The 23,445-nt window shown below is 35.0% G+C and overlaps 1 protein-coding gene across 12 annotated transcripts in view; it reads right to left on the bottom strand.

The window, feature by feature from the left end:
* Positions 1-23,445, bottom strand: part of KIF16B (kinesin family member 16B) — a 341,720-nt gene that overhangs the window by 275,471 nt on the left and 42,804 nt on the right. For 11 of the 12 annotated variants that reach the window (XM_074287819.1, XM_074287817.1, XM_074287818.1 and 8 more), the window contains 7 exons: positions 21,896-22,009; positions 18,296-18,412; positions 13,678-13,775; positions 10,829-10,938; positions 5,524-5,666; positions 2,631-2,799; positions 2,344-2,463 (listed from right to left, as the gene is read on the bottom strand). In XM_074287819.1, coding sequence (XP_074143920.1) covers positions 2,344-2,463; positions 2,631-2,799; positions 5,524-5,666; positions 10,829-10,938; positions 13,678-13,775; positions 18,296-18,412; positions 21,896-22,009 — 871 coding nt within the window. Of the gene's footprint in view, positions 1-2,343; positions 2,464-2,630; positions 2,800-5,523; positions 5,667-10,828; positions 10,939-13,677; positions 13,776-18,295; positions 18,413-21,895; positions 22,010-23,445 lie in introns of those variants that run through there. The other variant, XM_074287822.1, reaches the window with a different exon arrangement.

Here is a 23,445-nt window from a genome sequence, read left to right as displayed (position 1 = left end):
CTGAGCTTTGGCTTCATCATATATAAAACAGGAATATTAATATTTGTGTTACCCCCCTAATACACTTGTGGTAGTAAGGAAAATGTTCACAAACTAAATCCTTACACAAATGTGGCACATTCATCAAATTCACTGATGATGACTCAGTGAAATAGAACACAGAAAGAAGAATGGAGGTCCCAAGACTTAGGCTTCAGGATTACTCATGGTTAGCAGAGTTAATATCAATGAGATGGAACAGAGAGAAATACAGGAGGAAAACCAAGAAAAACCAATCACGAAAACCCAGAGAGGAAGAGAGTATCCAGGAAGAGAAGTAATACAGGAAGGATGAAGACTGAAAAATGGCCATTAGATTTAGCTTTTAAGAGATTATTGGTAACTTTAGAAATAATATTTTTTGAGGTTGGGAGCAAGACTTCAGAAGGCTTAGAAGATATTGACAGGAAAGAAAGTGGAATGTCTTGAGTCCAGTATGGCTTAAAAAAAAAAAAATTTAGCTAAAGGGGCAGCTAGGTGGCACAGTGTATAGAGCCTCAGCCCTGAAGTCAGAAGGACCTGAGTTCAAATCTGATCTCAGACACTTAACACTTCCTAGTTCTGTAACCCTGGGCAAGTCACTTAACCCCAACTGCCTCAGCACAAAGCAAAAAATAATAATAATAATAATAATAAATTTAGCTAAGAATAGAAGGAGAGACACAGCATAACAGCAGAGATTAAAAGGAGCCAATAAGGCTTTTTTAAGAATGGAGAAGGTGATTTTGGCATGTTAGAAACTCGGGGAAGAAGCAAATAGGAAGAAATTTGAGGGCAATTGCCTAGAAAAGATTGGTAGATATGGGGACAAGAGTACAAGAGGAGTTGGATTTGGAAAGAGGAAGGAATATATCAGCATCAAAGACTGGAATGAAGGAGATAATAGAAAATAAAACCAAATGAGATGAAAGGGAAAAGATGGGGCTCATCTTAACTGCCCTCAAGATTCCCAAACGAGAAGGTAAGGTGGAGGACGCTGTGGGAGACTGAAAGAAGTGAAGGTTTGTTTGAACCACTGTGGTAAGCCAGATAAAGAAATCAGTTAGAGAGTAGAAAAATTACCTTGCTGTTGCTCTAGATGAGAAGAGGTAAATGTTTATAGAGAACCCAAAAGGAAATAAAGTTTTGTGACTTGTTGCAGTTCAGTAACACATGAAATGGTTGGAGTAATCCAAGGCATGCTCAAAGGGACTTGGAATCATGGCCAAGCAGCAGCTGGAAGATTGATCCCCAGGAACTGAATTACCATCTACAAACTTTTCTGAGGAGGGAGAAATGATAGCCAGAAAGTATCCAAACACCAAAGCAAGACAAAAAAGTGCTCAAACTCCCTGTGCTGAAGCCCCTGCTGCCTTTGTAAGGAAGAGTTTCTACTGCGATTCTTGTTAAGGACATGAGCCTCACTTGCCCACTAGGCTATGTTTAACACATCTTCCTTAGGCCAGGGGCCACAGTCTGAAGACTGAACAGCCTGTCTGGCTCATTTGGGGGCAAAGCTGACAGATTCAAAACAGAGAACAAGTACTCTCCCTGAAAGGGGGCAGAGGCCTGGAGGGGCTGGTGGCAGAATTCCAATTCAAAGGTGTATCTAAACATGGATACAGCCAACTTTCCTAATGAAAACCAAAGAGATGTTTCAGGTTGAATTTTTAAAAAAATTATTTTGGGGGGGAGAGGGGGAAAAGAGTAAAAAGATAATGTAGAGCTGAACCGCTCACCAAGGAACTCAAGATTGGGAAGGAAGAGAAGTGTAACCAAAGCAGAAGCAATGCTTCTTCTACTAAAGAGTAGAGGAATTGGAGATCATCTTAACTGAATCAAGTTTTACTTATTAAAGTTTTACGTCTATTTTTAGTTTTAATATTGACTATATTCTAATCTACAAAGAAAATCCATTTACTTTTAATCCTAAAATCCTTTATTTTTTCCCCTGTAGATTATAAAGCCTTATACAAATGCTTATTTATTCTTATTGTGTAGGTTGGTAACTCCCAATAAGAAAAAAAAATTCTCCATCCCTCTTTTAAGCAAAAATAAAATATAGGCATTTACCCCCACACACACCATAACTTTGATTTTATAATCAAGGAACAGGCACAGTCTCAATGATTTAGTAACATAGTTGCTAATGCACATAGGACACAGACCACATTAGCTGATAATCTTTTAAGACAGAAAAGAAAAACTATTAATTGAAAAAGGTGTAAATAGTGTGAATTTCTAACAAGCAACATTAAGCCTAAATACATATAACTGTTTCACACAAGGCACAACATATACTAGAGAAAGAATTAAAATTCTTACTGGCAATCATGATAGTTTTAGAGTTTCCTCCAAGGCTATCTTTTAGCAACCAAGTCAAAACAGAGTCCCTGTAAGGCACGAAAACTTGCTTCTTCTTTACGGCATCCTGAGATAAATCAGCTGTAAGGGAAAAAAACAGGTTTGTGAAGGTTTTTTTCTCCCCTTTATTTCTGGTTCAAAAGAGCTTTAAGCTATTATTCTACAACAAAAACACTAAGCTTAATTGCTTCATTGTAACAATGCAGGAAGAGGTATAGAAGGAAGCCAAGAGCAACACTATGACTTACCTAAGGCAGAAATAACATTTCCCAGAGTAACAAGGGATTTGTTAATGTTCCCTCCTTCCTTCAATCTAACCCCAGTAGCTCCAGTGGCATCTGCTCTCTCACTCCCCGCCAGATCAACCAAGTGGATCTTGCTCACAGTTTCACATGGCATTTCTGAATCAAATTTTGCCTGGAGTAAAGTACACAAATAAAAATGAAAAGGTACGTGGATCTTTGATGCTGTTTATGAAACAAATTTTAATTATTTCCCACTCATTCGTGTGGGTTTTTAGGGTATGGTTTGGAGATTTTTTTTTAATGTTTTTATTGCTCTTATGCTGACTATGAAACTGAAAATTAAATTTAATACAACCAAAATGTGGTTTTATTTCTTTTATTTAGGGAAGATAATAGTAACCATTTAAACATTTTTTGCTATTAAACTATACAGAGGTTATTTGTTCAAGTATAAATTTGAGGTTAGTTCCAACTTTGAGATTATCCAATATTATGATTAGTTTCTTCCACATATGATTTTCTAATTTGCTTGTTATACATGGATTAAACGGTCATATTGAGGATGTCCAATTAATATACTGATCCATTCCTTTTCATAATAGAAAATATGAAACTCAAGATAATGACATCCTTGCCTGAGGTCACATGTAATTAAGTATAACAAGCAGGATCTGAACCCAGGTTCTCTGACCATATAATCAAAGGTCTTTTCACCACATCGTGAAACCCTCCATGAAATGCCAAGCAGGACATCCATGTAAAGTTGGTAATTAATTTATCCGGCTTCAATTTCATAAGATTGCTGGATAACATTTTGTTAATTTACTTCAAAGATCTACCAAAATTTTCCTTTCTATATGAATTTTACCTGACTTTTAAAACTAAATAAACAAAAAAAAAATTATTGTATTTCTAATTCTGAAATTAATTCTGTTTCCAAAGTCCCTAGTAAAAAATAATTTTTTTATTCCTAAAATGGTATATCAAGTAACCAATCATAGTAATAGATAATCTCAAAGTTGAAAGTGACCTCAAAAACCATCTATTCCAACTTGTATCTGAACAAACATCCTCTCTATAAAGTATTAAAAAAAGAAAAATATTTAGAAGGATCAGTAATTATTGTTCTTTTTATACAATAAAAGAAATAAAATTGATAGCGCTGAAAGATAAAATGGAAAAAATTTATAACAATATGGAACTAGAAATCAGGCCCCTGAGCAGAGAAATGCAAATATGTCACACAGTACATCAAATCAAAGAATGAGGAACTAAGACTTTAACTAGTAAAAATGCCACTGAATTTAACTGGAGATGAATTCTTCATTTTCTTTCAAATGTAAAGTATTCAAGGACTTTTTGAGACTGGGTCTTCCTCTATGCTGAATAGGCTAAAAGCATCATGGTTACATAAGGCCAGACCCCATTATTCATCAGCACCTGCTCTATTTTTTTTTCCTACCTGGGTTAGACCAACCCTCCTAAGATAGCATGATGGTCCTCTGCTACCAGGGGCTCAATAGAATGGTGCCAACCCTAGTGTAGACTCCTTATCAGCTTTAGCTCAAATTCCCAAACTCAAGTGAACCATCAGCCTCCAGCATGCCCACAAGCAAGAACTAAAACATGCCTTACTACAAGAAGCTAAGGAATTTTCCCCCATATCCAGAACTAAAACATAAAACCTAATCTAACGTTTAAAATTCACTATGGGGGTGAGATTAGATACCTCTATTTATTATTTCCACTTGACTGACTTTATAAGGGCTCTTGAAGTTTTCCACTTACTTTTTACATTTTCTCTTCTTTTAAGCCTCACAACCATCTTAAAAGGCACTATAGATTATCACAAATATTTCCAAATTAAAAAAAAAATGAGGCTAACTGCTACTATCAGAGGTGAGATTGAATATAATTCTCTGCTGATTCCAAGTCCAAAAGTCTTTCCATTATACCATAATACCTCTATAAAGACTTAAATGTTAGATTCCAGTTTTTCTCTCTAAATACCTTGGACTTTTAAAAAATGTCTGTTCTGTTCTTCACTGAAGTCCTATATTGGATGCCCCAGAGTATGCAGAGGAACCTTTGTTCTTAAAAAGCTATGCCAGTGTGGAGCATAAATTGACAAGTCTTACCCACATCTACCTAAAAAGAGTTTGAGGTTGGCCCTGGTGAAAACTGTATAGCTATCAGCAAAGTTTAGGTTCATCACCACCAGTGAATGAACATATTTAGTATATCATCTCATAAAGACCATCTACTATGGCAGAGTTAAGATGTAATCTACATGAATGGAAAAATCTTTTACTCTTAAGAAATCCCAGCAGCTCCTTCAAGTATAAATCTGTTTTGTTAGTCCAAGTATTAAGCTGAATTTCAATTGTAATAACTTCCATATATATTCAACACTTGATTTTTGATTACAATGAATTTCTGCATTAGTACTTATAAATGTTCATTTCTCCTTTCATAACATTCTAACAATCATAATCAAGTTTGCTAGGGGAAATCCATGGGGTGATAATGGACCTTGACACAATTATTCATCTTGGCTTCCAGCTGACTTGACTCACAATCTATTATCTCCCACAGAGTTTACAAGGATAAAAACTTTTGCTTAATTAAGCATATGAACAAGTTTTTAAGTCTACTATAGAACTGAAGTCTGCTAAGTACTTCTTAAGGGTATACCTCAAGACACTACAAACTACTCTAACTCTAACTGAAAAAAACTATCATAAACTTCATTCTTTCTTAATTTAAAAAAAAAAATCAACCTCTTTCTCTGGGTAACAATAATAATTAGCTCTCATATGTTGCTCATCAAGAACTAGACATAAGGAATTCAGGAAGTAAATTTGCTGATTGAAGGGCCCTTACTTAGTTCTCTTACCTGAGTGAAATTGATGGTAAAAATGGCATGAGACCTGCTGCTAACATCATTCATTCCTGTTGCAGCAGTGGTTCGATTTATATTCCCTGCATCCATAAGTTCTTCTACATCACTGTAATTCTGTACTAAATGTTTCGACAAATCTGAAATATAAAAACCAATTAAAAAAAGAAATCTTTGCAATTTCATTAAATACAAGTTTACTATTTATTAAATACTACACAACTTTGTCAATAACCAGTCCACTTAGAGTACTTTTGCTTTTTAAATGCAAGAACATAATCACATTAGTATTAATAATCATGCTTTATATATTACCCTACAACTGAAAAATTATACAGAAAAAGAACAAATGAAACTTACAAAAATTATGTCCATACTGAGAGGGAAGAATAATCAAGGAATAGACAGCAATATGGTATGGCAGAAAGCATATCAGATCTGCAGTGAAAAGATCCCCCAGTCTCAGTTCTGCCAACAACCTAAATGACCTCAGGCAGTTGACTTTAATTCTCTGAGTCTCAGTTTTCTCATCTATTAAAGGACTAAAGGTCTTCTTTAACTCAAACTCTTTAACTCAAAATCTACCATCATATAGTCTTTGAAGAAAGCTCCCTAGTATATTGGATAGACATGAACAAAAGCTCACAGGATAAAAATATGAGAATAGTTTGCAATCTGAACTATTTGAAGGAGTATCCATAAAAATGAAATTATGAATCCATTGAAGTATTTGGGAGTTTCCTCCCGCATGACTCAACAATGGCTGCCCATCCACTGTGACTCTTAAGTGGTGCCCTTCTATACCTTCACCACAGAGGATAAACCTAATATTTTGGAGGTCTTCCTGGAATTCTCTCGACATTGCAACAGTAATAGTAATACTAAATCACTCTGGCTTTCTACCTGCCATCAATCTCTATATAAGACCAGTACATCTTCTTTTCCTACAATATAACTCTGATAATATTTTATACCTTTGTTTTTTTTTTCAGAGTCCCTCACTGTTTTCACATTGCTATCTGTTCACACTCACACTACAAGCCTATCTGTTGCCATTGTCTGTTAGCCAACTTTATTCCATGTCTTACTTCCACATAACCACATTAGTAAAAAGTTGAGAGGATAAAAAACTGGGCCTGTACCTTTATACAAAGGGTAGGGGTCAATGAAGCAGTTTTGCAATTTCCCAAAAGAAACTCTGCCTACCTCATCATCCATCTAAATTCTCTCTTACAGACATATATGTATAGATAGATAGATATGCTCTAAAGAGCGTCCATACAAATGTATGTCAAAAGCTGAGCAACAACAACTTTTCATCCTCTTGGATTCTCCATGTAAATGGATTAGCCAAACTTCTTTAAGTGCTTACAGAATTCTGCCAGGAAAACACTAATATTCTGGGGCTTGGTGCAAATGGTACAATGTAATCCAAAAACAGCAAAAGCCTTCTAGTTGCCCAAGGATGCCATATAAGTCAGTAGTTAAATGATATTCTCTCACTAGCCCTTTTCAATATTAATAAATGAGATTTTCTATGCCTTTGAATTTTGCCCCTACTCACAACTGTATTCTCTCTTGTATGAATCACTTCTACATATACTTAGTCCACATCAATTGCTTTTCTTCTTTTTGTTCTTTTCAGTATAATTCTACTTCATTATTTTCCTCAAAATGGAAAAAGTACTATCACATTCCCAATCACCCGGGCTCACAACCTCAGGGTCCTTCTGGACTCTGGACTCACACTTATCCCACACAATAGTCCAAAGCCAAATCAGGAATTTCTACCTTCAAATATCTTTGACAAGCGCCCTTATGCATCGCCTGCCTCTGACTATCTCTTAAGTGGACCAATAGCCTTCTAATTGGTCTCCTTTTCTCAAGACTCTGCCCACTCTAAGCCACCCTCCTTTCAGATGCCAAAATGATTTTCCTAAAGTACAAATCTGACCCATCACCCACTGTTCAATCAAGTCAGACAGGTCATTATCATCTCCAGGATCAAAGACAAAAATCCCCTGACACTTAAGTTTTTCAAAATCTGGCTCCTTCCTGTGTTTCCAGTCTTCTTATACTTTCCTCTCCTCCAAGCACTCTAGATTAAGTAACCCTCGCCTACCTGCAGTTCCTCACACACCGAAGTCCATGATTGACCCTTGACTATTTTCCATGTCTAAAATGCTCTACCTCCTCACCTCTCCCTTCAAAAAGTTAATTCAAATCCCATCTTCTAAGAGTAGGCCTTTCCAGGTCCACCCTGATGCTAGCACTTCCCTTGAGATTATCTTCCACCTATTCTTGATATAGCTTATATGCATTTAATTATTTATATGTTTCCTTCCCCCATTGAAGATGAGCTCTTTGAAGGCAAAAATAACAAAAATTTTTGTCTGTCTTTGTATCCTCAGCACCTAACACAGTGTTTAATGAATATTTTTCATTAGACTGACACCTAGGACTATGAAATTAAAGTCCAAGTCTGGTGGTCCTACTGTACTTGATGGACCAAAAAAAAAAAAAAAAAAAATCTGTTACAATGATTTTTGGAAATTCTTTCCATTTTATTTCTGTTTGTAGCCTTTTTATTTTCAATTTTGAACACACCCTTGGAATGACTGCTTATTAGGTGGATGTCCTGTCAAAATTTCTTTAAACTATTGTTTTACCTTTCACAGCTTCTCTTTACTTTAGAGCCCTACTCAATCATTGTTCTTGTACAATTAAGCAAATTAGTCCTCTATATGCCAAGTAAATCAGATTATTAAAAACAATAATAATAATAATGTAATATAACATATAATATTATTATTATTATATATTTTAGGAAGAACCTCAATAGGCACAATGGTAAGCATTCAGGATACAAATGCAAACAAGGAAATAATCTCTAACCTCAAAAAGCCATTTAATATCTCTTGGTCTCCTTTTATGGCAAGTAATTGAACAAATTTGGTGATAAAATTACTATAATAAGTGTTTGTTATTTATGTGGTCCATTTCCTATTTTTTTCTTTTCAATTACTTACATAATTATTTTAAAGTTTTATTGTTTCAATCCTACATCATCTTTTTCTTATTGTTAGTATTTCTTCTTGTGTTTTTACTATTCTGATCTTACCTCTGACTCGTTGATTGACTATATACAGGTAGATGGCTCAGGAATAATTCTGACATTAATCCCGACTTTTCCTGTCTATAAAATATGATCTAGTTCATTTTCACGGAATTAAGTAGAGCTTTTCATGTGCAGCATCTATACATTCCTTCCACAAAGATGATGTTTGCCACATAGAGACAGGAGCTTCTGTGCAATCCACAAGTTTTTGGCATTCATTTATAAACTATTATGAGCATACTTGCTTACTAAAATTCAATTTTGAAAAATGATAAAAATAGAACAATAGAGATCCTGCTTACATGTTTAATCTCTTCACTTAAATGTTTTAATGGACAGCATAAATATCTTTTTAAAAAACACTCACAATAAATATTACAAATGTCTTTCCATAGAATCCAACCATTCTGGAGAGCAATCTGGAATTATGCCCAAAAAGTTATCAAAATGTGCATACCCTTTGACCCAGCAGTGCTACTACTGAGCTTATATTCCAAGGAAATACTAAAGAAGGGAAAGGGACCTGTATGTGCCAAAATGTTTGTGGCAGCTCTTTTCATAGTGGCTAGAAACTGGAAAATGAATGGATGCCCATCAACTGGAGAATGGTTGAGTAAATTATGGTATATGAATGTTATGGAATATTATTGTTCTGTAAGAAATGACCAGCAGGAGGAATACAGAGAGGCTTGGAGAAACTTATATCAAGTGATGCTGAGTGAAACGAGTAGAACTAAGGGATCATTATACACTTCAACAATGATACTGTATGAGGATGTATTCTGATGGAAGTGGATATCTTCAACATAGAGAAGAGCTAATCCAATTCCAATTGATCAATGACGGACAGAATCAGCTACATCCAGAAAAGGAACACTAGGAAGTGAGTGTAAACTGTGAGCATTGGGTTTTTTTTTTTTTGTTTGTTTTTTGTTTTGTTTTTCTTCCCAGATTATTTTTACCTTCTGAATACAATCCTTCCTTTGCAACAACAACAACAACAACAAAATTCGGTTCTGCACATATATATTGTACCTAGGATATACTATAAGATATTTAATATGTATGGGAATGCCTGCCATCTAGGGGAGGGGGTGGAGGGAAGGAGGGGAAAATTTCAGAACAGAAGGGAGTACAAGGGATAATGTTGTAAAAAAAAAAAAATTACCTATGCATATGTACTGTCAAAGAAAATGTTATAATTATAAAAATTAATAAAAAATGTCTTTCCATGTTAAGAACTCTAAGAATCTCTTTATTATCAATATATATCGTTGGGGCAATAAATATATAGAGAGAAAGAGGAAACTGTACTTTAAGAATAATGATAAGAGCTTTCACTATTAAACACAAAGCAGGAATTACTTACCCTGCATGAAAATACTTGTAAATTAATTTTCAGATGGCTCTTCAAACCAGGAGAGTTTTATTTAATACATAAAATAAGGGATTTAAAAAGGAGTTTGGCCACTTAAATATTCCACATAATCATATCACAAGATTCAAGTCAACATGCATATATCAAGTACCTCCTATGTGCAAGGACTAAGAATACAAAGACAAAAATGAAACTACCCCTGCCCTCAAAAATATACATTATACTGGAGGGAAATAGACAAATGTGTACAGACAAATAAATAGAATAGAATTGGGGGAGAGGAACCAGAAACTACTGACAAGTAAAGATCTAAAAGGTGTAGTACGGGAGGTGGAATTAAGCTTTGAAGGAAGCTGAGGATTCCAAAAATGAAAGGGAAAAAATCTTTTAGGCACAGAGGATAGTAAGATGGAACATTGAGGACAGGAAATGACAAATAAGCCAATAGGATTGGAATGAAAAGCATATCAGGAGAAATTGAAAGCTCATAAGCTGAGACTTCAGCAGAAGGAAACAAGGGCCAGGAAAGCTTTATGATTTGACTTTAGTCACATATGTGGTAAGTTATCAGAGCTAAGATCTGAACCAGGTCCTCTGACCACAAAACCAGAGCACTCTTCTGCAGTTTTGGGATTCACAGTCTAGTTGGATATTTTTATTTTAAATAAGTGCATAAGAATTCATACATTTCAAGCATGAATGGAAATAATTAAAAATGCACTTACGCTATATCATTTTTCTTTTATAACATTTTTCTAAAACTTTATGTTAATTCCCAAAAAGATCCATGAAATATATGCTCTTACCCTCAACATACGGTCCTTCTTTGGGATGCTCACGAACTCTCAAATTATAGGTTTTTGATGACTTCCGCCTAAGTAGATCTCTCACACGCTCATTATAAATTTCAAGGTAGCTAAAAAAATTGGATTTAAATTAATTTACATTTCAATATTTTTAATGCATACAAATTTCATCTCTAATGGGGAACATAATGTGAGTATAAAATGAATTTGTAATCTTACCAAAAACAGAAAGCTTACATACATTTCCATGAGAATTAAAGCCAGTGGCAGTGTAACAAGTTCACACTTAGAAGCCAAGGACTCACCTGTCTAGAGAAATTTCCCTATGCCAAATATACTCATTTAATTAATTTATATTTAGATAGTATAGATGCTGTCTAGACAACTCATTAAAAACACAAAAAGTTTTGTTTCCCTTAATTAAAAGAAAAGTAGACTGTGAGTGGAAGCACCAGGATTCCTAAGATTTAAGAGCTACAGTGACAATATTCCAGAAAACCAAGGCAGGCCCCACTCAATCCACATTCAAACTGGACTCCAAAAATTTTAAATCAGTGGCATATTCCCTAGAAATAATATTATCACATAGGAGTCAGATTCTCTGGCAAACCTCATAAAGTCTACAATTGACCCAAAGAGAAATATTAAAGAATCTAACCACTATTCGTGAGTTTCATAAACATTCCCTTTCCTTAAGTGTCACAAGCCCAGCTCTAAGTTAGGCAACTGATGAGGGGAGGGATGTACTTGAAAGAAAAGGTAGTAAGGGAACAGAACATGAGGAACAACAGGGCTCCATGGGTTCTCAGGGTAAAGAGCTGTCAAAACCCAAGGATTCCCATTAGTACTAATCCTGGAGAAACATCTTAGCCAAGAGCAGATTTCTTATCATTCTCTTTTTCTTCTGAAATTGGCTTTTTCCTTCCTTTTTCACTGTTGCCATCTATTTCAGAATTTCTTCTCCCATACCTCAATAGATAAGTGGTCAAAGAAAATAAATGGATGATAACAGAACTGCAAACTATTACCCATATTAAAGATTTGTTCAAGTTACTAATAAGCGAAATTAAAATCAAAACAAACCTGAGGTTTCAACTCATACTCAGCAAATTAGCAAAAAATAAATAAATAAATAAATAAAAGATGGGAAACATTGATGTTATAGGAGCCGTAGTAAGACAAGCACACTAATTTGCTAATATTACATCTAAAAACTGATACAACCATTTTGGAAAGTAATTTGTAATAATGCCTAAAAAATGGCTAAAATGGTTGGTTGTAGCCCTGATCAAAAGATAGCAAATACTGCAAGAAGTCAGTGGGAAAAAATTTTTTAAAAAAATATTTAAATTATTTAAATCAATACTTTGTAATAGCAAAGGCAGAAACAAAGCAGATGCTCATCTAATTGAAAATAGCTAAATAAATTGCAGTACATGAACATACTGAATTTTGACTACCAAAGAAGCAGAGGAAGATGTATATGAACTGATGCAAAGTAAATAGAAACAGTAAATCAAAGTACACAAAAATATAGCAATGTAAATGGAAAGAATAACATTCTAATCTTCCTAAAATTCAAGTCTGATCATATCACACCATGACCTCATTCAATTAAACTCTTAGGAACTCTTTATTGCCTCCAGGATCAAATTTCTTTTGTTTCTAAAGCACTTCAGAACTTGGAGTCTGCCTACCTTTCCAATGACACTGGCCTCCTTGCTGTTTCTTACATTTCCATCCTCTGATTTTGGAATGTTTTGACTATTCCCTATGCCTAAAATACTCTCTCTCCTCATTACTAATTCCTGAAGTTCCACTTTTATAAAAGATCTTTCCCTGTCCTCCATAATCTTAATGGCCTCTCTCCAAGATTACCTCCAATTTATCTTATATAGATCCTCTCAGAATAAAGTTGCTTTCATGCTCTCTTCCCCATCAAACTATGAGGGCCTTGAGACCAGGCATTTTTTTTTTTGCCTTTCTTTGTATCCCCAGAGCTTAGCAAAAAAAAGTACAGGCACTGAATAAATAATAGCTTATTGACAAAACTGAATGCTGTAAAAATTATAATGACCAAAACACAAGATTTGAGAAGACGCCTTTCTATCATCTGTACTGGAATAGGGACTAATGGATGTAGAATACCACAAACAATGACAGACTTTGGAATAACCCTCTTGGAGGATTGAGGATTTCTGTTGGGGAATGTATATAATTTACAAAGGTCATCAATAAAAATTTATCCAAAAGAAAAAGTTTCCCTATTTCCCAGACTTATTAGGGAACAAAATCTAGTCTTGCATATATGGCTCTGTGATTCTTTTCTAAGGGTTTGTGCAGACAGACACAAGAAATAAACAGAAACAAAGTAAAAAGCTCCATTTCTTCCTCTCTCTTTTTGTTTTTACTTAGACCATAAAGAAAATATGAAGTCACTTAATCATGTTACTATTAGGCGTTTACATGTTAATGCATGTAAATTTCAGAAAATTAAGGCTATTTTATGAGTTCTTCAGGGTGAAAAATTGTACAATCTCTCTAAAGTAGAGAGTGAAGAGATAGGGTGGACTAGGCTAAATAAATGCCAAGGAAACCAATGGTAGGGGACTGATAGGAGAAAGGGGCTATCTGAGAAAAAATGTTCACAACTACTTTCTGCCACCTTCTTCCAGCCTATTAGCCTTCAGTCATAAGAAGGGGAGGACACAATAGCCAAATGGCAACAAAAGAAGGAAAAGAAGAGTCCCTGTAATCATAAGCCCTTTCCAAATGAATGTATAGTTATAAGGGATGGATGAAAGTGGGCCTGTTAAGAAAGAGACTAATTTAATTTAAACAAAACCCACCTGACTTCAGTTCGAAAAGATGCTTCATCCCATTTTGTCATTTCATTTATACGAGTGAACAAGCCTTCACAAATTCGAGGTATTAAGCCAGAATCACCCTGTAATAAGAATCAAGAATTGATAAAATAATTTCTTTCAACACAACCTCCAACTGAATATGCAGGAAGAGGCTCCCCAGTTAGTCATAGTGTCATGGATTATTCTAGCTTTAACAGTTAATTTACTCTGGGAAATGTATTTAGTCTTTATGAGCCTTGGTTTCCTCATTTATAAAATGAGTTTTACCAGTTAATCCCATAGGTTCCTTCTGGCTCAAATTCTATCTTTCATTAACGGATTCAATGTTAAATTATGAATATCTAATTCAATTACAACATTAAGCACCAAATATGTACAAAGTACAGGGCCAACTATATATAAGAATGAAAAACATTTTCAGGGAGTTTACAAATCAATATGGAAAATAAGATAGGTATACAAATAAGTATAATGTAAGGTTATTGTTCAGTCATATCTAATTCTTTATGACCCAATGGACCATACACGGCAAGCCCTGACATCTTCCAGTTTCTTTTTAAGTCTGTCCAAATTCATGTACATTGTTTCCATGACACTATTGATCAGTCTCACTCTATTTTTCCCTTTTCCTTTTGCTTTCAATCTTTCCCAACATCAGACTCCTTTCCAATGAGTCTTGTCTTCTCATTATGTGACCAAAGTATCGAAGCTTCAGCTTCAGTATTAGACCTTGCATTGTATAGCTTCAATCAATTTAGGTATTGACTGATTTGATTTCCCCGTGGTTTAAGGAATTCTTAAAAGTATTCCCTACCACTGCAATTCAAAAGCTTTGATTCTATCATGCTCAGTTTTCTTTAAAACCCAAATCTCACAGCCACACATTGCTACTGGGAAAAGCATAGCTTTGACCACACAGACCTTTGTCAGTAAGGTTATGTTTCTACTTTTCAGTATGCTGTCCAGATTTGCCAGTTTTCCAAGAAACAAGCATCTTTTAATTTCATGGCTACAGTGGCAATATGTAATGATCTCTGAGCCCAAGAATAGAAAATCAGACACTGCTTCCATTTTTTTCTCTCTCTACTTGTGAAGAAGGGAATGGGAACAGTTGTCAAGCTCTTAGAGGAGGTCTTCATTGTTGTTGTTCTTTTGGGGACTTGTGTCCCAAGTTTCAAGCCTGCTTTCAGACTCTCCTTTTTCATCATCAGCAAGAGGTTAATTCTTCTTCACTTGCAGCCATCACAGTGGGATCACTTGCATATCTGAAATTGTTGACATTTCTCCCAACAATCTTAATTCCAGCTCTTGATTCAGTCAGCCTGGCATTTTGCATGATATTCTGAATATGAGTAAGTAAATAAGGTGCCAACACACATCCTTGTCATACTCCTTTCCTAATTTTAAACCAATCATTTGTTCCCTATTCGGTTCTGTTTCTTCTTGATTTGCATACAGGTTCCTGAGGAGACAAGACTGGTGTTCCTGTCTCTTTGAGGACTTTTCACACTTGGTTGTGATCCACACAAAGAATTTAGTGTAGTCGATGAAACAGAAGTGGATGTTTTTGCTTTCTTGATAACCCAGGAAATGTTGAAGATTTGGTCTCAAGTTCCTCTGCCTCTTCAAAAACTACCCAATTCTTCTGGTAATTCTCAGTTCACCTATTGATGAAGGCTAGTTTGCAGAATCTTAAACATAACCTTGCTGCCATGTGAAATGAGTGCAATTGTTTGGTAACGAACATTCCTTAGCATTGCCCTCTTTAGAAGTGGGATGTAAATTGATCTTTTCCAGTCTATTTCAAATTTGCTGGCACACTGAGTGCATTTTAATAGCATCATCTTCTAATTGCTGGAATTCTATCATCTCCACGACCCTTATTGTTACCAATGCTTCCTAAGGTCCACTTGACTTCAGTCTCCAAGATGTCTACCTGTAGATCAGTAACCATACTCCTTCCTGTATAATTGGATTGCATATTTTTGTCCCCTCTTCTGCCTGCATTATGTCCCTACCACTTTTTCTTTTATCATGCCCATTTTTGCACAAAACATTCCTTTGATATCTCTATTTTTATTGAAGAGATCTCCTCTTTACCATTCAATTATTTTCTTCTGCTCCTTTGCATTATTTATTTAAGGAGACCTTATCTTGCTTTGCTGTTCTCTGGAATTCTACATCTAATTGGGTCTCTTTTTCTCTCTCATTTGTCTTTCACTGTCCTTCTTTTGTAAAGCCTCATCAAGCAATCATTTTGATTTCTTCTTTTTTCTTTGAGGAATGTTTTTTGTTGCAGTCTCCTGTACAATATTGCAAAATTCTGTCCAGAGTTCTTTAGGTACTCTATCTACCAAACCTAATAACTTAAATCTATTCATCCCCTTCATTTCATACTCATAATTGATACTGTTTAGGTCATACTTATACAGCTTGGTGATTTTCCCTACCTTCTTCAATTTTGCAATAAGAGGCTCATGATCTGAGTCACAAATCAGCTACAAGTCTTATTTTAACAGACTATACAGAGATTCTCTACTTTAGACTTTACAGTATTATAACCAATCTGATTTCTAGATTGATATCTGATTACTTCCAGATGTAGAGTCACCTTTTGGGTTTTTGAAAAGTAGCGTTTGTGATGACCAGAAAGAAATCTTGAGAAAACTATTAATTATAATTCAAGATCGATTGGAATCAACCAAAAACTTTTATGTCTACACAGTGCTACAAGAAATAGGAAGAAACAGTACAATAGTACAGGATAAGAGGCTATTGAGGTTCTGCTAAAGATAATGGCAGGAGATAGGACAATCAGAAGGAGCTTGAATCAATGGGACTTGGAAGCATGGGTAGGGTCTAAAGCCAACTCTGAGGTTAGTCTACATGATTACTTAGATAGCAGTACCTGCCACAGATTTAGGGAAGGCAGGCAGAGGTCAAATGGGGGGAAGGGCAGAGAAGAAGAAAGGGAGGAAGGAGTAAAGAGCAGGATGGGTAAGAGGACTTGAATGAAGTTTTGGGCAAATTAAATTTGAACTTCTGGTAGGAACCTGTGGCTGAAAATATCCAATAGGCAGTGGGAAATGTGGAGCTGGAACTTAGAGAAGACAACAGATGTGGATATAAAGACTTGGGAATAATCTGCAGAGCTGGAAAGTGAAAATGTGAAAATGAATAAGCTTACTTACTAAAATAAAAAGGTCCTATGACAGAGCATTGTGGACCAGGGTCACTTAGGAGGCAAGAGGTAGATGGAAAACCCCAAAAGGAGGCAGAGTCCAAGCCTCACTTTACTGTAAAAGAAACTGAGGCCCTTTCATAATTTTTTTTACTTTCACCAAAAAGGATAAAAACCCAAACTATGTAAAATCTATTCTAATCCAAATAAAATCTGGCTATTCATAGTTTACTTTAGTAAATGTCTAAGCTGGCTATGTAGGGATCCATATTCAAATATAACTTTTATTGAGTTTTGAATATTAAAGCTAGAAATCTTCATTTTGATGCTCTCCAAGTAACTATGTCAGCTTACAAACCAACTCACTTCCACAATTCAGACAGTTCCACTAGCTCTTTCTCCTCTCTTAACCACACACTCCTAAAGTGAATGGTGGAGCTGGAAGGGACCTTAGAAATTACCTTGCCCAATGCCCTCATTGTATGGAGAGCAGGGTGGGAAGCCTCAAAGCTCCAAGTATAAGGATTAGTATTTCCTTAATGGCTCAATGAGAACAGAGTAGTAAAGATCAAAAGAAAATTCTTTCAAGGTCAGTACTTACATTTTAGACACTTAACAATATCCCCATTTTAGATTCCTGAGAATAAGCAGCATTAACATTTAGAGTTCCTTAATTCCTTCCAAGTTTTCACATTTTATATTTATATATATATAGCTTTTCCCCCATACATTTGAAATATCAGCCAGTCATTTCCATATATAAACTTTAACAAGTAAAAGATGCAAACAACTTGTAAATCTAGAGCATATAAGGTAATAAAAAAGCATTGTTTACTAATGATGGACTTTTAACAGTAATGTATGTAATAGATGGATATAATATTTGATCTATTTTTTTATCTCTATGGGGGTTTTTTTGAGTCAACTAATTATTACTATCTCTGTGATCCAACCTCCCCAGATTTTTTAGTAAACAGATTTGTTGAATTTATATAATGCCTTTCTTCCAAGGATACTGATCTTTTTAATAACTTTTTCCCAATTGGAATAATGTAAAAATGTTTTTAAAAGAACAGAGCTATATAGATTTTATTTAAAATTGAAAGCAAAAGAGCAGCATAATTTTCTTGTAAGCCCAAAGTACTTTTTTTATAAGATTACAGACTTTTAAAAAAAGAAAATAGGTTAGGACTTGCATCTATTATTCATATTTATGCAACTAAAACTATTTCTAATTTAATATCTCTCCCAAGAAATTTAGTTCAACTTATTACTTTGCCTTATCCTATAGCTCCAGAATGATCAGAACATAAAAACCAAATTAATGCACATCAAGGAGATAGAACAGAAAAGAGAATCAGTCCTATGAGAGAAGTAATTATAAATAAATTTTCTTTCCACACAATATAAATAACGTACAGAATTTCCCATCATAGTGTAAGACTTCCCTGATCCAGTTTGCCCATAGGCAAAGACACAAGCATTATAACCTTCAAATGCAGATTGTAAGACATCAGTGCCAAGATTTGTGAAAACCTGAAAGAAAAAGAAAAGGAAAAACACAATCATTTCAGATCACAAAAACATATCTTATAACACTTTTGAATAACTATGAACCACCAAGCTATAGATAATGACAAAATGGTATCTTTGACTTTGATCTAAAACAAGTGTTTATACTAAAGCAGGTTAAATAGAATTCCTGAAATTTAAATAAGATTTTAAAATATAACAATTTGCCATTTCAAATTGATCTACGGGTTTTGTTTTGTTTTTGTGTGTGTGTGTGTTTTGTTTTTTTTTTTTTATTCTATTACAACTTTCTCAAACTAAACATTGAAAGTCTAAATTAGATATAGCATCCAGGGGGCAGCTAGGTGGCGCAGTGGATAGAGCACCAGCCCTGAATTCAGGAGGACCCAAGTTCAAATGTGGTCTCAGACACTAAACACTTCCTAGCTGTGTGACCCTGGGCAAGTCACTTAACCCCAGCCTTGGGGGGGAGGGGGAAGATATGGCATCCAAGAACTGTAGCCCAACCCTATCATTTAATGGTCTAGTTGCCTATCTACAAAAATAAATCAATTATCTTGTAATGCTGGAGAAACTGAGGCAAGATAGAGATTAGAGAGTTTTTAATATTTTATTAATTGGAGAGTTTAATTGACTGGACAGGACTCGTCTCAAAGTATCCAGTGACGAATGGGAGAATCCCAAGTCCTCTTATACCTTTCTGAACAAAGAAAGAGAAAAAGAGCGCAAAAGGTTTTATAGAACCATTTGGTTCTGTCGGGATGGGGGGAGGCTATAAATTCTTACTAAAAGCCAGAGTCAGGATGTTTGAATAAGTAAAAGTAAAGATGTCAATGAAGTATCCAGGATATTATCTTTTGGAATATTTTAGAGGGCAGTGTCATAAATTCTTGAGGGGAGAAGGAGTTAGGAGCCAGGAAGTCTGATATCCCCCTCATCTTGAGCCTCCCATTGACAATTTATAACCTTAGAGCAAATGGTCCTCAGTCTTAATGAACCAGAGAGGGATTTTTACAACTAAGAGGATTGAGGCAGAACAGTTAAGGAAACTGAAGTAGAACAATTCAGGGAAACGGAGGCAGAACCAATTAGGGAAACTGAGTCGGAACAATTAAAGAGAACTGTGGCACAGCAATCTCTCAAAATTATCATCAAGTTCATTGATTGGCTATGCATGAGTGATGCTTCAATGACTAAGCTACCACTATTAGGTTCCATCTGGTAACTTAAGAATGTAGTTGTTAGAGCAGAGTGCCAAATCACATAGATCTAGCTAGGCCATGAGCTCAGACTCCATTAGTATTAATGGAAGGGGAAGTTTTATTGTAATATTCCAAAATATCAAGCAAATTCTGTTATATAACAAGAACACTTGTTCATTCAGATATAAGTCTAAGGCAAAACTCCCTAAAGATATAAGGACTCTTAATTGCTTTAAGAGTTAGGGGTTTTAGGAAGCTGCCTCCAACCCAATAAAACAGTAGATAAATCTAGTTCAAGCCATTCTCCAATTGACAAATGATCAAAGGATATGAACAGACAATTTTCAGATGAAAAAATTAAACCTATATGTAGTCACATGAAAAGGTGCTCCAAATCATATTGATCAAGAGAAATGCAAATTAACAACTCAGACTGGCTAAGAAGACAGGAAAAAATAATGACAAAAGTTGGGGGGGGGGGGATGTGGGAAAGCTGGAACACTGATACATTGTTGGTGGATTTGTGAATGGATCCAGCCATTCTGGAGAGCAATCTGGAATTATGCTCAAAATTATGATCTTAAAAAAGGGAAAGGGACCTGTATATGCAAGAATGTTTGCTGCAGCCCTTTTTATAGTGGCCAAAAACTGGAAAGTGAGGGGATGTCTATCGGTTGAAAAATGGTTGAATAAGTTGTGGTATATGAATATGGAATATTATTGTTCTATAAGAAGTGATCAGCAGGATGATTTCAAAGAGACCTGGACAGACTTACATGAATTGATAAGTGAAGTGAGCAGAACCAGGAGATCATTGCATATGGTAACATCAATATTATACAATGATCAATTCTCCTAGATGTGGCTCTCTTCAACAGTGAGAAGATTCAAACCAGTTCCACTTGTTCAGTGATGAAGAGAGCCATATACACCCAGAGAGAGGACCGTGGGAACTGAGTGTGGAACACAACATAGCATTCTCATTCTATTGTTATTTGTTTGCATTTTGTTTTCTTTCTCAGTTTTTCTTTTCCTTCCTTCTTGATCTGATTTTTCTTGTGCAGCAAGATAAATGTATAAATATGTACTGGATCTAACATGTATTTCAACATATTTAACATGAATTGGACTACCTGCCAGCTAAGGGAGGGGATGGGGGGAAAGAGGAGAAAATTTGTAACAAAAGGTTTTGCAAGGGTCAGTGTTGAAAAATTACCCATGCATATGCTTTGAAAATAAAGAAATAAATAATAAATAAATAATTTTTTCAATTAAGCAAAAATTTTAAACAAATATTTTTTTCCTAATATTTCTGCCAAGAAGCCCAAGTCTATTACCAAGTATTACTAAGCACAGAAAAATTAATGCATTTCTCCAATGTTACAGTGTTATTAGCAAAGGAACCCAGGACTGGGAGGCACCATACCTCACACATAGTTGGCACTTAAAAAAATGTTTGCTGATTGAATGTGTAACATATATATCAGTGTCTGTCTCACACTAATGGGAAATGGAAGGTTCATGAAATTCAGGATTTAGTTTAAAAGCTAAGCTAAGAGCTATTAAGACACCAAATTGCTTCTCCTTAGCTGCCTGCTAATAAATCTCTCTTCTGATGGTATTTTCACAATGTTAATATGAAGTCAACTTTGTAAAATTGGATTATTTACAAAGATATACAAAAGAGATTTGATTAAAGAACAAAATTATCAGGTTTAAGATGTGTTCTTTACGTTATATTATCTGTTCTTCACAACACTGTGAGATTGATGTTATTGTTATTCCCATTTTACATATGAAGAAATTAAGGCTGACAAAAATTAAATAACTTTCTCCTGGTCACACAGCTAATAAGAGAAAAAGGAAGTATTCCAATTCAGATCTTCTTGTTGGCAAATCCAATAGTCTAAACCATTATGTCACGTAAATGCCTCAATAGTGATTGCTAAATTTATGTAAGGAGCAGAATTAATGATTAGTGGCTAGAGTACTAGGCTTGAAATCGGAAAACCCTGTCTGACCCAATCATTACCCCTGATTTATTTTAGCTTTGTTATGTTGGGGATAAAAAAATCATTTCATTCCTTTGTTCTATGGATAACACCTTAAAATTTTCTAGCAAGTCATGGACACATTGGAGGGAACTCACACACATAGAATTTCCCATAGATCTTTTGCATAGTCATGCATGTAAATTAGCAACATAAAATTTTAGGAAGATTATCTATATAAAAGTAACTTGTGCAAAATGAAAATACACACACTTAGATTTTAGAAATCCTACCATTTCTTGAGAAACATAATTTGGACTTTTAGAATCAGCAGAACAAAAAGAAAAGTCATAGGTAAAGGTTTTGGTGCGTTCTCTTCCTGTATCTCCAGTCCCTCCCTCTGGAATCTAGAAAAGAAAAGAAAATAATAATAATAAATATTGCCTTTTGACATGCAAAGCACTCCATTAACAAGAACAATCTCTCTAGATGTACTGTTTGTCTGGTCAAAATCCTCCAATAATTTCCATGTCCTAAAGAAATCTTAACTCTTTGCTCTAGAATTCATTCACACACACAATGTTGCCTGAACTGATGTCTTTAGAGTCATTTGTGACCTACACAAATACTTTGCTCTTGACAAGCTGGATTTTCCCCACTGTTCCCCACTCCCACATCTTTATTTATACCCCACACTATTTTGAATATACACTATCCTCCTTTTCTACTTATTATATCACCCATCTTTCAGGACCTAGATGATCTTTAAGATTCTTTCCGTTGCTAAAATGTCATGACTCCAAGACCTTTAAGAAGCCTAAAAAGAAAGAAGTATACATGGCTGAATTTGGAGTCAAAGACCTCAGTTCAAATCCCAACGTGGCCAACAGAGCGACATGGGCAAGTGCCTTACTTTCTGTGGGCCATAGCTCCTCAACCATCAAATGAAGAGACTGAATAGATGAGTTATAACCCCCATTCAGTTCTAGAACTAGGCTTTCATGAACATCCCCAATTTCCTTAACCAAAAGTCATCACTTCCACTTCTCCACAGCTACAGCATTTAGTTTATATTTAACCTAATGGCACCTGATATAGCCTCTCTTATACTGTTATGACATCTCTATTAAATATAAATTTCTTAAGGACAGAGACTATTGTCTCATAAATCTTTGTATTCTTTAAATGATTTGTCATTTATCTTAATCATAATGGGCACTTAATAAATTCTTACTAAATTTTCCTATATAATTTTTGTGGTGGAAAAATCCTCCCATAAAAGTGTTAAGAATCTCGACATCTGTGGCTGATCAAAGAGGTGATTTAAAGAAAAATGATTTCAACATAGATAAGAGAAAAGGAATAAAACAGAACTATTTGGGAGATTATTTTAGACTTTAAACTTCTTGTGAGTTTCAGTTCCTTTCAATTAACAAAAGTATATTCATTTATTTAGCTACCTGACATTTACCTTTAATGTGGCACTATGCTAACTAATGTTGTAAGTTAAATAAGTCTTGGTCCCTACAACTGACATTTACAAGCTAGTTAGAAAAAACCCAGGAATATAATAAAATGTAACCATGACCACTGTCTGTCAGATGACTTGGGTTCAGTGCGGCTGTAAACACTTATCAGCTATATGACCTAGCTAAATTTCCTGGGCTTCAATCTTTTCATTTATAAAATAAGTAGGTGGGACCAGGTGGCCTGTAAGGTCCCTTCCAGCTCAACATCTATGCTGTTACAGTCCTATGAATCTAAATGGAGTATATGAACTACTACTCATATGAAAGAGTAGTGCCAATATAACACATATGTGTAGAAATCACTTTCAGACAAA

The sequence above is a fragment of the Sminthopsis crassicaudata genome, chromosome 2 (genome assembly GCF_048593235.1).
Source record: "Sminthopsis crassicaudata isolate SCR6 chromosome 2, ASM4859323v1, whole genome shotgun sequence".
Classification (NCBI taxonomy): domain Eukaryota; kingdom Metazoa; phylum Chordata; class Mammalia; order Dasyuromorphia; family Dasyuridae; genus Sminthopsis; species Sminthopsis crassicaudata.
Note: the sequence above shows the minus strand (reverse complement) of the source record. Positions and strands in the feature narration are given on the sequence as shown.